This window comes from Telmatherina bonti (genome assembly GCF_933228915.1).
Source record: "Telmatherina bonti genome assembly, chromosome: 9".
Classification (NCBI taxonomy): domain Eukaryota; kingdom Metazoa; phylum Chordata; class Actinopteri; order Atheriniformes; family Telmatherinidae; genus Telmatherina; species Telmatherina bonti.
Genome location: NC_136627.1, coordinates 22,953,110 through 22,965,138, shown reverse-complemented (window position 1 = coordinate 22,965,138; position 12,029 = coordinate 22,953,110). Strand labels below are relative to the sequence as shown.

Sequence of the window (12,029 nt, the reverse complement as noted above, 5' to 3'; positions counted from 1 at the left end):
GCAAACTGAAAAAGAGTGAAAAATCTTAAGGTTCTGAAAACTTTCCTTGTTCACCATATTGTTCTGTCCATTTAATCATGCAAACAATGTCAATTACATCTGTCCTCAACTCAAATTTAATTCTTCAATTTAATTCTACAACATGTGGAGGAACATTTTTCTATATTGGTGCTGAAACCAAGAAAGTTTTACTTCAAAGAAAGGACTAAATACTCCAACAAAATTGTACATGGACACACTAGTGTTTCTAACCTGGACGGTCGCTGTTCCAGGAGGATTCTTGGACTTAATTAAAAATTAACAGATTCTAGTTTTACATTAAATCTATTTACAACCTTTGCATCAAATAGATATTATCCAGTTACTGTATGCATCCATGAGTCAATGATTTGGGAAAAGGAGGTTTGCAAATTGGGTTGAAACCTAAATATTCTTTTTTAGGGACCATGCCTCAAAAGACAAAAAAAAAAAAAAAAAAAAAAAAAAAAGTCTGAGAACCACTGCAATAGACCATGAGTATATTTACATTATCTGCAGGTTTGAGTGTTTTAGCAGATTATCCTGACTGACCTATCTCTGGAGAGTTAAATATCATGTCCAAACGTTCTTACATAATCTCCATTTGACCCTGCAGTTAGGACAGATTTAAAAAAAATTAAGCCAACAACATGAATAACTCATAAAACCCCATTGTAAGATAAATGATACATACAGTTTCTGAGACATTTGGCATCACTTCATGATATAAACTTTGCTAAAAAAAAACCCGGTGGAACACAATCTGATTTTTGCCTTCTGCCCCTTAAAGAACACCGGAAAGCTGAAGATTATACTGTAAACATTTTGACATATCACATGGTAATAATGGGTACTTTTTTTATTTTACATTTTGTTAGTAGGATAAATAAAGAGTTGGACTTATCTGGTCATTTTTTCATGGGTTGGTTCTTTATGGGCTGAAGTACAGAAGATAGACCACTGCACCTAAAAAAACAAACAAACAAACAAACAACAACAAAAAAAAAAAAACCATGTGTCCTTGGAGGTAAAAACAGGTGGGGCTGGACAGATTGTAAAGGAGTGACGCATCTGTGGATTGTGTGACAAATGTCTCCTCTCACCATAGGGTCTTTGGCAAAGGCACTGATGCTTCTTTTCACTCCATATTGGTGATGAACAATAGGTCTTGTCAGATAAGCAGTAACAGTTATGGCCTATAGCGATGTGGCATACCGGCTCTGCAGCTCAGTGGAGACAATAAAGGAGAGGTTTGCCATGTAGGGGGAATCAACAAAGCTTTCTTTTGGCTGAGCACTTCATAGCTTGTAGGGATCATGATCACTTTTCAGGCATTCATGGTGCTTTATTCTCAAGATAGCAATCTACCGTTTAACACGGAGGATCTACACAAAGACTTGCATATCTTGGAGGATCTTCATTTTGATGTCCTAACATACACATTTGTAGATCTTTACAAATGGTTGTCAGTGCGGTGTCATTACTGCAGTCATATAGCATGCATTATATCATCTTACAAATGTTTCTTTTCAAAGTCTGAAACAAGCTCATTTTGGCACGCTGCATCCAAAGAGAGACCTCACACACCTCCACACAATCAGCTGCAAGAGTTGATCATTTTAAAACCAGGTTTTTAACACTTCTTCTTGATGAAAAGAAACTTGAGACAACACTTCAGTTAACCTGAGGGATCTGTGTCAAATCCCACTGACACATTAATCTGCCTGATAAAGATCTGACAGTAATTTGTGCCAGGAGCTGCTGCTGTCTTCATGAAAAGTCATGGCACAAACATGACATCTGTGTGTGTGTGTGTGTGTGTGTGTTTTGTTTGTTTGGAGGGGGTTCTATAATTAGATAAAGGGAGGGCTTAGGAGGAACTCTCTGGTTTAAGATGTCCTGAACACTATAAAAGCCACGTTACTCGACTACCTTACTCGACTACAAACACCTGCTCAGGTGCCTGCAAGGTAAGGTCCTCCTCTGATCTTCATGTCTGTAATTTATTTCTAAATGATGACATATTCATTGCGCACACAATAAAGTAGTTTTTTTGTGCAAAACCAAACAAAATAATTATTTATTTTCCCTTGCAGACTGTAGTCACTTTAACTTTTTTTCCTGCTGATTACTGTTGTATTTTTGCCTGGATGGTAGATTTACTCAGACTTGGTTGATAATCTGGATCTTATTGAATAGTCTCTCTCTATTCATCACAGGAGAAACAGAGAAAACCTCCTCCTGACAGAATGACTCTCACACTTTGTCTCCCTCTGCTGGCTGTGCTTCTCCAGCCTACTTTGTGTCTCTACAACTGCTCATCTCAGTACGAGAGGACCCCAGGTAAAGCATCTAGAGGGCTTAAAATGCTCCTTTCTTTGTCACATTGTTTATCTTGCTATACATTGATAATGATCAGAAAAAAAACAATCAAATTGAATTAAATTCTCTCATTTTCTCAGACAACTCCGACCTGATAGTTGACTGTGGCACCAGCATAATAACGTTGGAGATCAACTTGTGCACGGCTCAGTGGGCAGGCTTCAATTCCACTGACCTGGCACTTAATGGGAACCACAATCATTCAGAGTGCCAGGGTTCTGTAGACGACAGCGTGGACCCTCCCATCATCCGTTACCAACTTCAAGTTAACGACAGTCAGAATAACCCCTGTCGCCAGTCTCTGCAGGTCAGGAGGTGTCTGTTGGAGGATGCTGAACAATTCTGAATTATTTGGTGGGAAAATAAAATGGAAACTGGAGCTGAACTGGAGAAACTTTTGAGCAGAGTTGTTGTAATGATTGTTTCTGTTGTGCTATGTTTCAGATTGTGGACGAGGTTCCGGACCCTTCAGGTCCCTTCAGTAGCTTCTCGAGCATCCAGTCAGTGATCATCACAGGATACATAGACACACCCAGATCTGCCCAGGGGGTGATCAGCTACTCCACAGATCTCTATTATCACTTTTCATGCCGCTACCCCTTGGAGTATCTGATAAACAACACGCAGATTGTAGCGTGAGTTACAATGAATATCTACCCCATAAAATAAATATGTTTTGATGTTAAAAATTCATTCAAGGAATTAATTTAGCTTTCTCTGATCTCTAATTTTATTTTAGCTCCTCAGTATCCGTGGCAACCAGTGATAATAATGGAACTTTCATTGATACACTCAAAATGAGTGTTTTTAATGTAAGTACAAGTAATCATTTCGCTTTATTGGACAAAAAAAGTTTTCCTTTTTGTTTTTCTTTAATTTATTTTCTCTTCTTCACATAGGACTCTGATTATAGCTATCCATTAGTCGTACCTTCAACAGGACTTGAGCTACGAACCAAGATCTATGTGGAGGTGAAGGCTGTTAACCTCACAGGAAAGTAAGTTGATGTCCACAGAGGACTGGTATGTGACAAAATCAGTCCTGAAATAAAAATGATAAAGATGAGCAGCTTATTATTGTAGTCAGGATTAACTCACCCCCTCCCCTGTTTCCAGCTTCCATGTGCTGCTGGATCACTGCTTTAGTACTCCTACACCTTACAACATGTCTCAAAGTGAGCAACATAACTTCTTCATTGGGTGAGAAGGAATTATTATTATTAGCACACATTGTTTATGTCTTTTCAGAATACATACATGATAATATCTGTCTCTATCAGTTGTACAGTCGACCAAAAGACAACTGTGATGAACAATGGACTTTCCAGTGTCGCCCGGTTCAACTTCGAAGCCTTCCGCTTCGTTCAGCACAGAGACCAGGCCAAGTCCAGCATCTACCTGCACTGCATACTAAGACTCTGTGAGCCGAGCAAGTGCCAAGTGCTTCTGTCTGTAAGTTGGAAAGTTGAGAAGTTACTATGTCTAAGTGATAAAAAAAGTTGCAACATAAATGTAAAAAAAACAAAAACATTTCCAGTATCCCAAGGATCCAGATTATAATGATGAGGTCTAACCTATGATCAGAAACAGCAATGCCGTAAAATGACATGCAAAAAGCCTCAAAATGCCTAAAATCTGCCCACAGTGGCACTTTATTTAAATCAGTGGATAATGTTAACTGTTTTCAGTACTATTGAGAGCTTATTTGACAGCTGAGAGTAGTGAGAAGATGGGGGATGGGGAACAATTGTTTCAAAAGGGATATAATACACAAAAAACCAACAATATATTTCAGGCTTGTAATAACAATAGACGAAGAAGATCTTTGGCTCCTTTTGGGGAAGAAAGCAGCGACTCAGCTACCGTCTCAGTTGGACCTCTGTATACAGCTCGGGAAGGTTTGAAAACTATATTTTACATTTGACTTGTATATTTCACAAAGTCAAAACTAACATATACATTCGCTTTTTCTCCATCAATAAAGACTCATCCAGCGCAGCTGCCTACAGTGAGTTCACTTTATTATCTTTTGTCACATAACTTTACAGATAAAGAATAATACAAAATCTTGGATAACCCGAAAGATAATGTCTCTGATCTCTCCTTGATTGCATAAGGTGCTAACACTGCATCAGAGAAGGATGGTGTTGACGTGACGGGCTTGGTTGTAGGGGTGGTGTTTGGATCAGCAGCTGCAGCCTTGCTGGTTCTAGGTGGCTGGTTCGTCCTCAAGAAGTATTATTGGATGGGAGGATTATCTCGTGCGTTTGACTGAGAGATTAAGTTGTGTTTGCCTCATCACTTTTCAGCAAACTGTAAATTCAGCTGTATTTCAAGATCATGAAATTAAACATTAATATGTATATTATTGTGGTTTCTATGTGCTAATCAAATACTCTTAACAAGCTGCCCTGGAAATCAAGTAAATACTGTGGGATCTTATGTAACTTTTCCTCTCTAAACTACTGCATCCAGTAGTCTCTTATCAGTTATGAAGGAGCAAGAAACCTGAACTGTGACAAACAAACATTGATTTTGTAAGCTGTTGAAATGAAATGAAGTAATTAAATATTTTCTGCCTCCTGCATGTTTTTTTCTATAAAAATTTAGAAACACATTTTGTACAGAGTTTCAACTGTTCGAAAAACCTTTGGGCAACTTCAAGGCAAGTATGGAGTGTCCGTCTTTAATAAAGATGAAGGAAAATGAAAATCAGATCGCTTTTCTTCCTTTGACAATCTGATATTACATACAACAGTTCCCCCAAAAAAAGTACTTTAAACTAATATCAAAAACCTTTACTGTCCACAGGCAGCATGTATTTACAAGGAAAATAAAACTGACACTGACAACTACTCATCTTTTGACATTCTGAATGAAAAAAGAAATCTAAACTATACACTCATGAATATTTACAATTGGCCTGCTGTGATGGTACAACAGCAAACAAAAAAGGAGACATGAATGGATAAGTACACAGGTCAAATGAGTCACTTAAATGTGATCTGACAGTTCATTTCTAATCATTAAGTGCATTTTTTTGTCACTGCATAGAGTGCAGAATGTCCTGGATCAGAGCAGAGAGTTTAACTGAAAAGTCCTCTTGCAAAGAGTCACCTTTCTGTAAAGACAAAGACGAGTCTGGAGGCAGGCTGAAAGCTCCGTTAATGTCCTCCTCCACCACCATAAACACTCTCTCCATCCGGGCCTGAAGTGCTTGGCTCTGCAAGGCTGTGCTTTGACAGAATCGCTCCACGCTGACAGTCGCTTCTGCTCCGTGAGGCTGTGCAGATTCCAGCAGAGCTGCGAGCTCTGCTTTGATAGCCCCCACTCTGTTCTGCGCCTCCTCCCTTAGTGAGCTCACTTCTTGCCCCAACCTGGAGCTCATGTCTTCCCAGACCTTTGAGTGAGCATCTTCTCCTTCAGTATCACTCTTCTGTTTTAAATGCTCAATCTCACCGCTGGCTGTGGTATGGAAGTCATTGATCATGTTGGCTAACTGGAGGCTGCTGTGCTCCAGGCTTTGGCTGATCCAGTGGAAGGCTTCCTGATAAAGAGGCGGACTGGCCTCAGCCTGAGCCTCTGCTGCCTTCAGGCCCTCCAGATAGAGACTCAGCTGGCTGCACAGCTCTTGGGTGTTGCTGCTTAGGGAGCTCTGGAGCTGCTGGGTGAGGGGAGTCAAACGCTCCCTCATACTGGCCAGGGTGGCACTGAGATGGGCTGGAGATGGGGACAACCTCTCTCGCAGCTCAGCCAGCTCTTGGCGCAGACGGACACGCAGACGCTCCGACTCCATGGCGAGTTTGTGTTGCATCTCCTCCACCACAGGATTTCTGATGTTTGCTCCATCTTGTTTGTAAAGACTGCCGCTGTCTATAAAGTTCTTGTAGAGCTGACTGTCAAAAGAAAGGAAAACCCTTCATGATAAACATATTCTACTATTTGTGCTTTACTTTAGCTTCAAATTAGCAGCCTTTGGTTTAGTTTAGTCACTTACGCCGCATCTTTAGTGAGGTCTGTCTTGTCATGAACTTGGTTGACTTTTCCATGAGCCCAGGCTGCTTCCCTATGTAGTGGGTATGCTACAGACCAAGAAAACATACATGAGAAAAAAATACAAAGATAGTAAAATAAAATAAAATAAAAAAAAATAAATAAAAAAAATAAATAAATAAATAAAATAAAATAAAATAAATAGAAATTAACATCTGAGGAATGATAAATACCTAAAGTTGCTGAGAGTGAGATGGCGAAGATCACAACTTTTAGAAGCATGTTTATCTTTCTGTGGAGGGACAAATGAGAGAAACGGGTCAGAATTTCATACAAGAAAAAGAAAATGATTGAAAAATTAGTAAAAAAAAAAAAAAAAAAGCAATCATAACTCCTTTTACACACATTTCCCCTCTTAGAACAAGAAGAGGAGCATGTGAAGAGTTGTAGGCTTTTACCTGATAATCAGGGGTCTGTGGAGCAGCTTCTTAGCCTAACCGACTTATAAAGGTCCTTGTTATCAGTTCGGCTGCCCAAACTCTGCCTGTGTCAATAGGCAACAGGTGGAAGGTCACATTGATGACAGAACATAACATACACTAACACACAGAACTGCACACACGCACACACACTAGTGCACACACTGAATGAGGTCATGACAATACCATAGTGAAGCCCTCATAAAACTTCATTTAAGAGAATGAGTGAAGGAAATCATGTCATGTTGATAAGGATGTAACACTTTTACAGTCCGAAAGTTTTTCTTTTGGTCATACGACAAAACAAGATCAGTATGATTTTATTGTAATGATGATTAACATCAGACGTGAAATCAACAATCCGTTTGTCTTCATCATGCTAATGAAAAGATGGAAATCAGGCAAAAGTTTAATGGCAGGTCCAGTAAAGTTCATAAGGTTCAAGTTTGTATGCATAAGGTCAGATAAGAAATTTGGCAGGATTTTCAGCTGTTTATGTAAAGCAGTTTTTTTTCTTATGTTAGGCTTGACATATTTAATGTAGAGGATAGTTTATATCTCTTTTAAAAATCAAAATATTCAAAACTGTAGAAGAATCCAGATTAGCAAGTTTTTGGATCAAGCCACACTGCTCTGATTTTCATTTTGGATGGTTGACAACCATCGTTTGTATCATTTGCCTGTTTGCACATGAATGTTTGATCTGGTTCAGAACAGAGTAGCTCAAAACAACCCAAGTAAACACTGCTGATCACACTAAGCTTAGTTTGCACTTATATTTAACAAAACAAGGTACAAATGTGCATCGACTTCCAAGGCGCTTCTGTGCGTATGCAATATTTACCAATAGTTTTGCTGGCGATAAAAGATTTTCACATTTCCTGCATTTGATGTTGCGCTCACAGTCAATTATCTTTGTGAAATGCAGTATGAAGGTTTTTGCCACAACTAACATGAACATGTAGGTGAAAGTTGACTCCTACTCAGTTAGATAAGTTATAAGTCGTCAATGGGCGATCAAAGTCCATGGCTACCACGATGAAAGACTCTATGTAGGCTATTGTAGTTTTCCAAAGTCCAACACTTATTTCACTACAACAACAGAGTGGAGTGAGACCTTGGTGAGTGAACATGAAAACAGCACTGTTGACTGTTTTCTGCGCTGATAAGTCGGTTGTTGAACAGTTGGCATGTAGTAACATACCAGATGTGATCACACGTAACTCATGCTTTAAATTACTTTTAATGTGGAAAAAATGGTGATGGGTTAGTGGCTACTGCACAGGTATGCACATCAGAGTAAAAGGCAACTGCTTATTAAAAATGTAGACCAATTATTAAAAGAGCAAACCATCTTTACAGCAAATATATGTATGTATATATTCATATTTGGATTATTTTAAGATATCTAATGAGTTTAGATCCAAACTGCGAACCATTATAAAGAGCACTTATTTTTAAAGGTGAATAGCAACAAAAACAGATTTATAATATTCAGTGCAATGTGCTGCTTGCTGCTTAGTTAGTGTCCAGCCTTTTGTATATCTCTATATGATAAAGAGTAATGTAGATGGCGATTTTTTTGGTTGAGTGGAAATAGCAGCAGCCACTGTATCTGAGCACACGGTATGTATAAGCTTCATATGTGAATTTAGAAACGATTTGAGCAGCTGCTCTGACACATGCGTTGCCCCTTAAAGCAAAGCTGTGTTGATGTACACTGAGAGGGAAATCGTTAATCAGTATCATGGGCGGATTGAGAAGAACAAAAGGGAGTAAGGTGATCATGTTACGGCTGGCAGCTCTTTTTTTTTCCTCCCTCCTGCTTTCCAGCAAGCGGTCACTTCACTGTCACTGTCACCTAACCTTACAGGCCTTATAAATCATTCAGAGACCTAATGAAAGTTACGCCGGCTAACTGGCCTGTGTCATAGCCAAACTGTCTGTTAACAGGCTGTGCAGGTGATATTTGCAGAACAAGAGAGGAATATTTTTTTTAAGAGAATATGCTAATCAAATCTTCATTCTTGGCTTTGGCAAAACGGGGATCATGGATTAAGACTTTGAATGCTGTTTAGCCTTTCTCTCCAGTAAGTGAGCTTATTAACAATAGCATAGATATGTCACGCATGTGGTTTAAGTATCTCTGGTTATTTGGTCCCTTGTTGGAAACGTTGGCACAATACAACAACTTCAGCCATCATAACAAGGAGAGACCACCCTGCCTGCCAGGTAGGCTCTACTCCCTGCATGTTAAGTTTTCTGAAATATTATCCTTTAGATGTGAGAAGCAGCAATAAAAATAATGAGAAAAACAAGAAAAGGTTGGTATTTCATGGTAGGATATTTTGCACATCTTAGGTTTCTATTGTCCGCCGGGCAGCCTAAGTCCAGTCCCCTGTGCTAAGGGGACTTTTGGGCCAATGGATAGGGCTGAGTCTACAGAAAGCTGTCTGAAGTGTCCACCTCACCACTACTGCCCTCGACCAGGGCTGTATGCCCCACTGCCCTGTGGTCCTCTGGCTCAGCAGCCTTTATCTGGCCAGGACACGTGCACCTGTCTGGGAGAAGGGCAGAGTTTTCAGGTCTTGTTCACGTTTGCTCTTTAGTATCCACCTTGAGAAAGTTTATCTGAAACAGTAGACAGTAAAGCATTGTTACCCATTTACTTTATTGTCCTCGGAATATACCAATTGTTTCATCAATGTAAAGAAGAACTCTTTTATACAAAAGTTTATGGTTTCTTTGTGTACCACAATGAAGTTCTGGGATGCAGTGTGGGCTTTATTATAGTCACAGGAGTAGCTTCCTCTCTGTCTCACAGAAAACTTAAACCAAACAATCTGTAGCTTCCAGCTGAAGAGCACTGGATCAAGTTACTTCACCGCGGGGTCTAGTTTCTCAACCTGGTGCAACAGAATTGGTGTTGAAGTCTGCTTTCATCAGCTCAGAATAAAAGCGAATGAGATTTCCTCTCTGGCGATTGCATGAATGTTTGAGAAATAATTTTGAATAAATTAAATTAAGAAAAAAACAAATGAATGAAGAGCAAATGTCTTGTAAGGTTCACTATATTGTATATCTTGCTTTGACCTAAAATAAATCATTGACCACTTTGGGAAACTGAACACAGCATCATATGCACTCCATCACCTTTTCTGCAGACCAGTGATGGGCAATGCCAGTGTACCATCGGCTATCAACCCACCAGCAATGGAGATCTGTGTGTCCAGCAGCTGTTTGGTGTCTGCAGAGACGGGAAATCACGTACACAATATGGAGACTGCCTTGACAGATATCAGTGGTCGCTTCACTGCAGACAGGAGGTTAGGCCTTGTGCAACCCTATCACACTACGATGCTGTCACTGGAAGTAGGGCAGAGGTAATTAGTCTATCTTCCACAAAAAGGACCCGAGACAGGAAGCTCATCATGAAGATATGTGAGACGACCGAGATCTGTTTACAGAACATACTGAATAAACACACTTTCTGTCAATCATCCCGGGGTTATGAATACAACCTAGGAGTCTTTGCCCTTTACTCCATGTCGCTGACACATTTTTTTTTTTTTTTTTTATCTGGTACAGTCTTAAGCTCATTTAATATTTAACCATAAAGGCTTCCTGCGACTTTTGGTAAGCGATGATTTCACTCTTTTATTGCATTGCATGAGTCAAGAGTTTTTAGCTGACTAACCTTGCATCATTTGCTTTCCTGCAGGTGTGTCAAGCTGAGGAGGACTACCGGGGTTATGATGGCGAGCTGGGTCTGTGTATCTGCAGAGAGCCTGCTGGCAGAGCTGCATGTGGCGGCCTATGCAGGAAAAAGCTAACTAGTGAACTGGAGCTCCAGTGTCATTCGGATGGAAACTTGGAACTGGTGTGGAGCTATGGCAGTCAGGTGAACCATGGGAGAGAGTTTAAAAAGTTCACAATCTTCAGTATTTGATCCTTGACATGAAAAGCAAAATGCAACCCGTGAGTGTTTTTCTGCAGTTGTGATGCCATTTCCACAACAGGTTTCCAAAGAAAGCATCATAGAACAAACATAATGACTAGTTTAAGAAACAATCCTGTGGATTCCTCTATGTCTCCAGCAGTACAAGCTCCATAAGTGCCTCCTGTGCTCTGCTGACCTATTAACAGCAAACAGGGTTATTGTTTGTCTGCAGGTGTCGAGCATTTCAGGCATCGTGCTGGAGACGCTTTTCAAACAGTGGGACTCCCGGGGGAATCTGCTGTGCAGCAGCCATCTCAACTCTTCATGGCCTGTTTACATTGTTCAAACAACAGGTGGGGACACACTTGTACACAATTACAGGCAAACACACAATGGGCTTTCTGCTCAGCACCTCTAAACCCTTGTTGTTGTGTTTCCACCTGTTTAACCTCTTGCTGTCTGATTGCAGAGGCAGGATTCTTCGGTGTCCTCAGCGGCCTTCCAAAACAGATTCAGCTATTGTTTCCTGAAACCAGACAGTGGGACTTTGAGAGTTCTGCAGGTTTGTCCAAAAGTCCATATTTTGAAGCAAAAATAATAATGAATGCATAAAAATAATGAGCACATTGAAGCTAAATGACTGCAGGACAAAGGTTCATTGTAAAGATGCTGCATTGCTGATTTTCAGAGGGGGATCAATACTTCTTTCAAGAGGTCACCACTATTGAAAATTCCAATTATGGGGTAAGAGAAATTAACTCCAGGAAGTGGAGAGGAGATGAGAGCGACATGGGGGAGTCAAGTTTGTCTGGAGTCTTGAACCCAACCACATGTCTCCATCTGGGTGATATTTTACTCTTCACTGTCAACACACTTCATTACCCACAGTATGACAGGTAAGTCAGATACTCCCCTTGTGATATCATTCTGCTCTGAATCTTTGCTTTGATTTATTGTGCTCAGTTGGCTTAAGTCTTCATGTCTTCCAGTTACAACTTGTACAACACAAACAGTGACTTTGACTGGGGTTCATTCAGACTGCTAAAAGAAACGATGACACTGTCTTGGACCCCTCCAGCCTTCTTTTCAGTGGTTTTCAGCCAGCCCGGAGTCTACGTATTCACACTGAGCAGTCGTCAGCACAAACACCTGGTAACTAGATTGCAAATTATATGAGCAATAAAGGTACAGTTATTATTTAAAGGCGCAATTGTATTA

The 12,029-nt window shown here is 40.1% G+C and overlaps 2 protein-coding genes across 2 annotated transcripts; one reads left to right on the top strand and one right to left on the bottom strand.

Moving 5' to 3' along the window:
- Nucleotides 1-2,267: 2,267 nt before the first annotated feature.
- LOC306760631 (zona pellucida-like domain-containing protein 1) lies at nucleotides 2,268-4,674 on the top strand (the record flags this gene model as incomplete). The annotated part of the gene is made up of 10 exons (XM_079246574.1): nucleotides 2,268-2,361; nucleotides 2,481-2,707; nucleotides 2,845-3,035; nucleotides 3,140-3,212; nucleotides 3,300-3,397; nucleotides 3,516-3,599; nucleotides 3,680-3,851; nucleotides 4,195-4,297; nucleotides 4,384-4,407; nucleotides 4,517-4,674. The coding sequence occupies 10 exons, from the start codon at nucleotides 2,268-2,270 to the stop codon at nucleotides 4,672-4,674; spliced, it is 1,224 nt and encodes a 407-aa protein (XP_079102700.1).
- Nucleotides 4,675-5,442: 768 nt separating this feature from the next.
- LOC306760162 (uncharacterized protein) lies at nucleotides 5,443-10,677 on the bottom strand (the record flags this gene model as incomplete). Its single annotated transcript, XM_079245954.1, has 5 exons — nucleotides 5,443-6,295; nucleotides 6,397-6,481; nucleotides 6,626-6,684; nucleotides 10,025-10,118; nucleotides 10,569-10,677. 5 exons carry the CDS (start codon nucleotides 10,675-10,677, stop codon nucleotides 5,443-5,445), a joined length of 1,200 nt encoding a protein of 399 aa, XP_079102080.1.
- Between the last annotated feature and the right edge of the window lie 1,352 nt (nucleotides 10,678-12,029).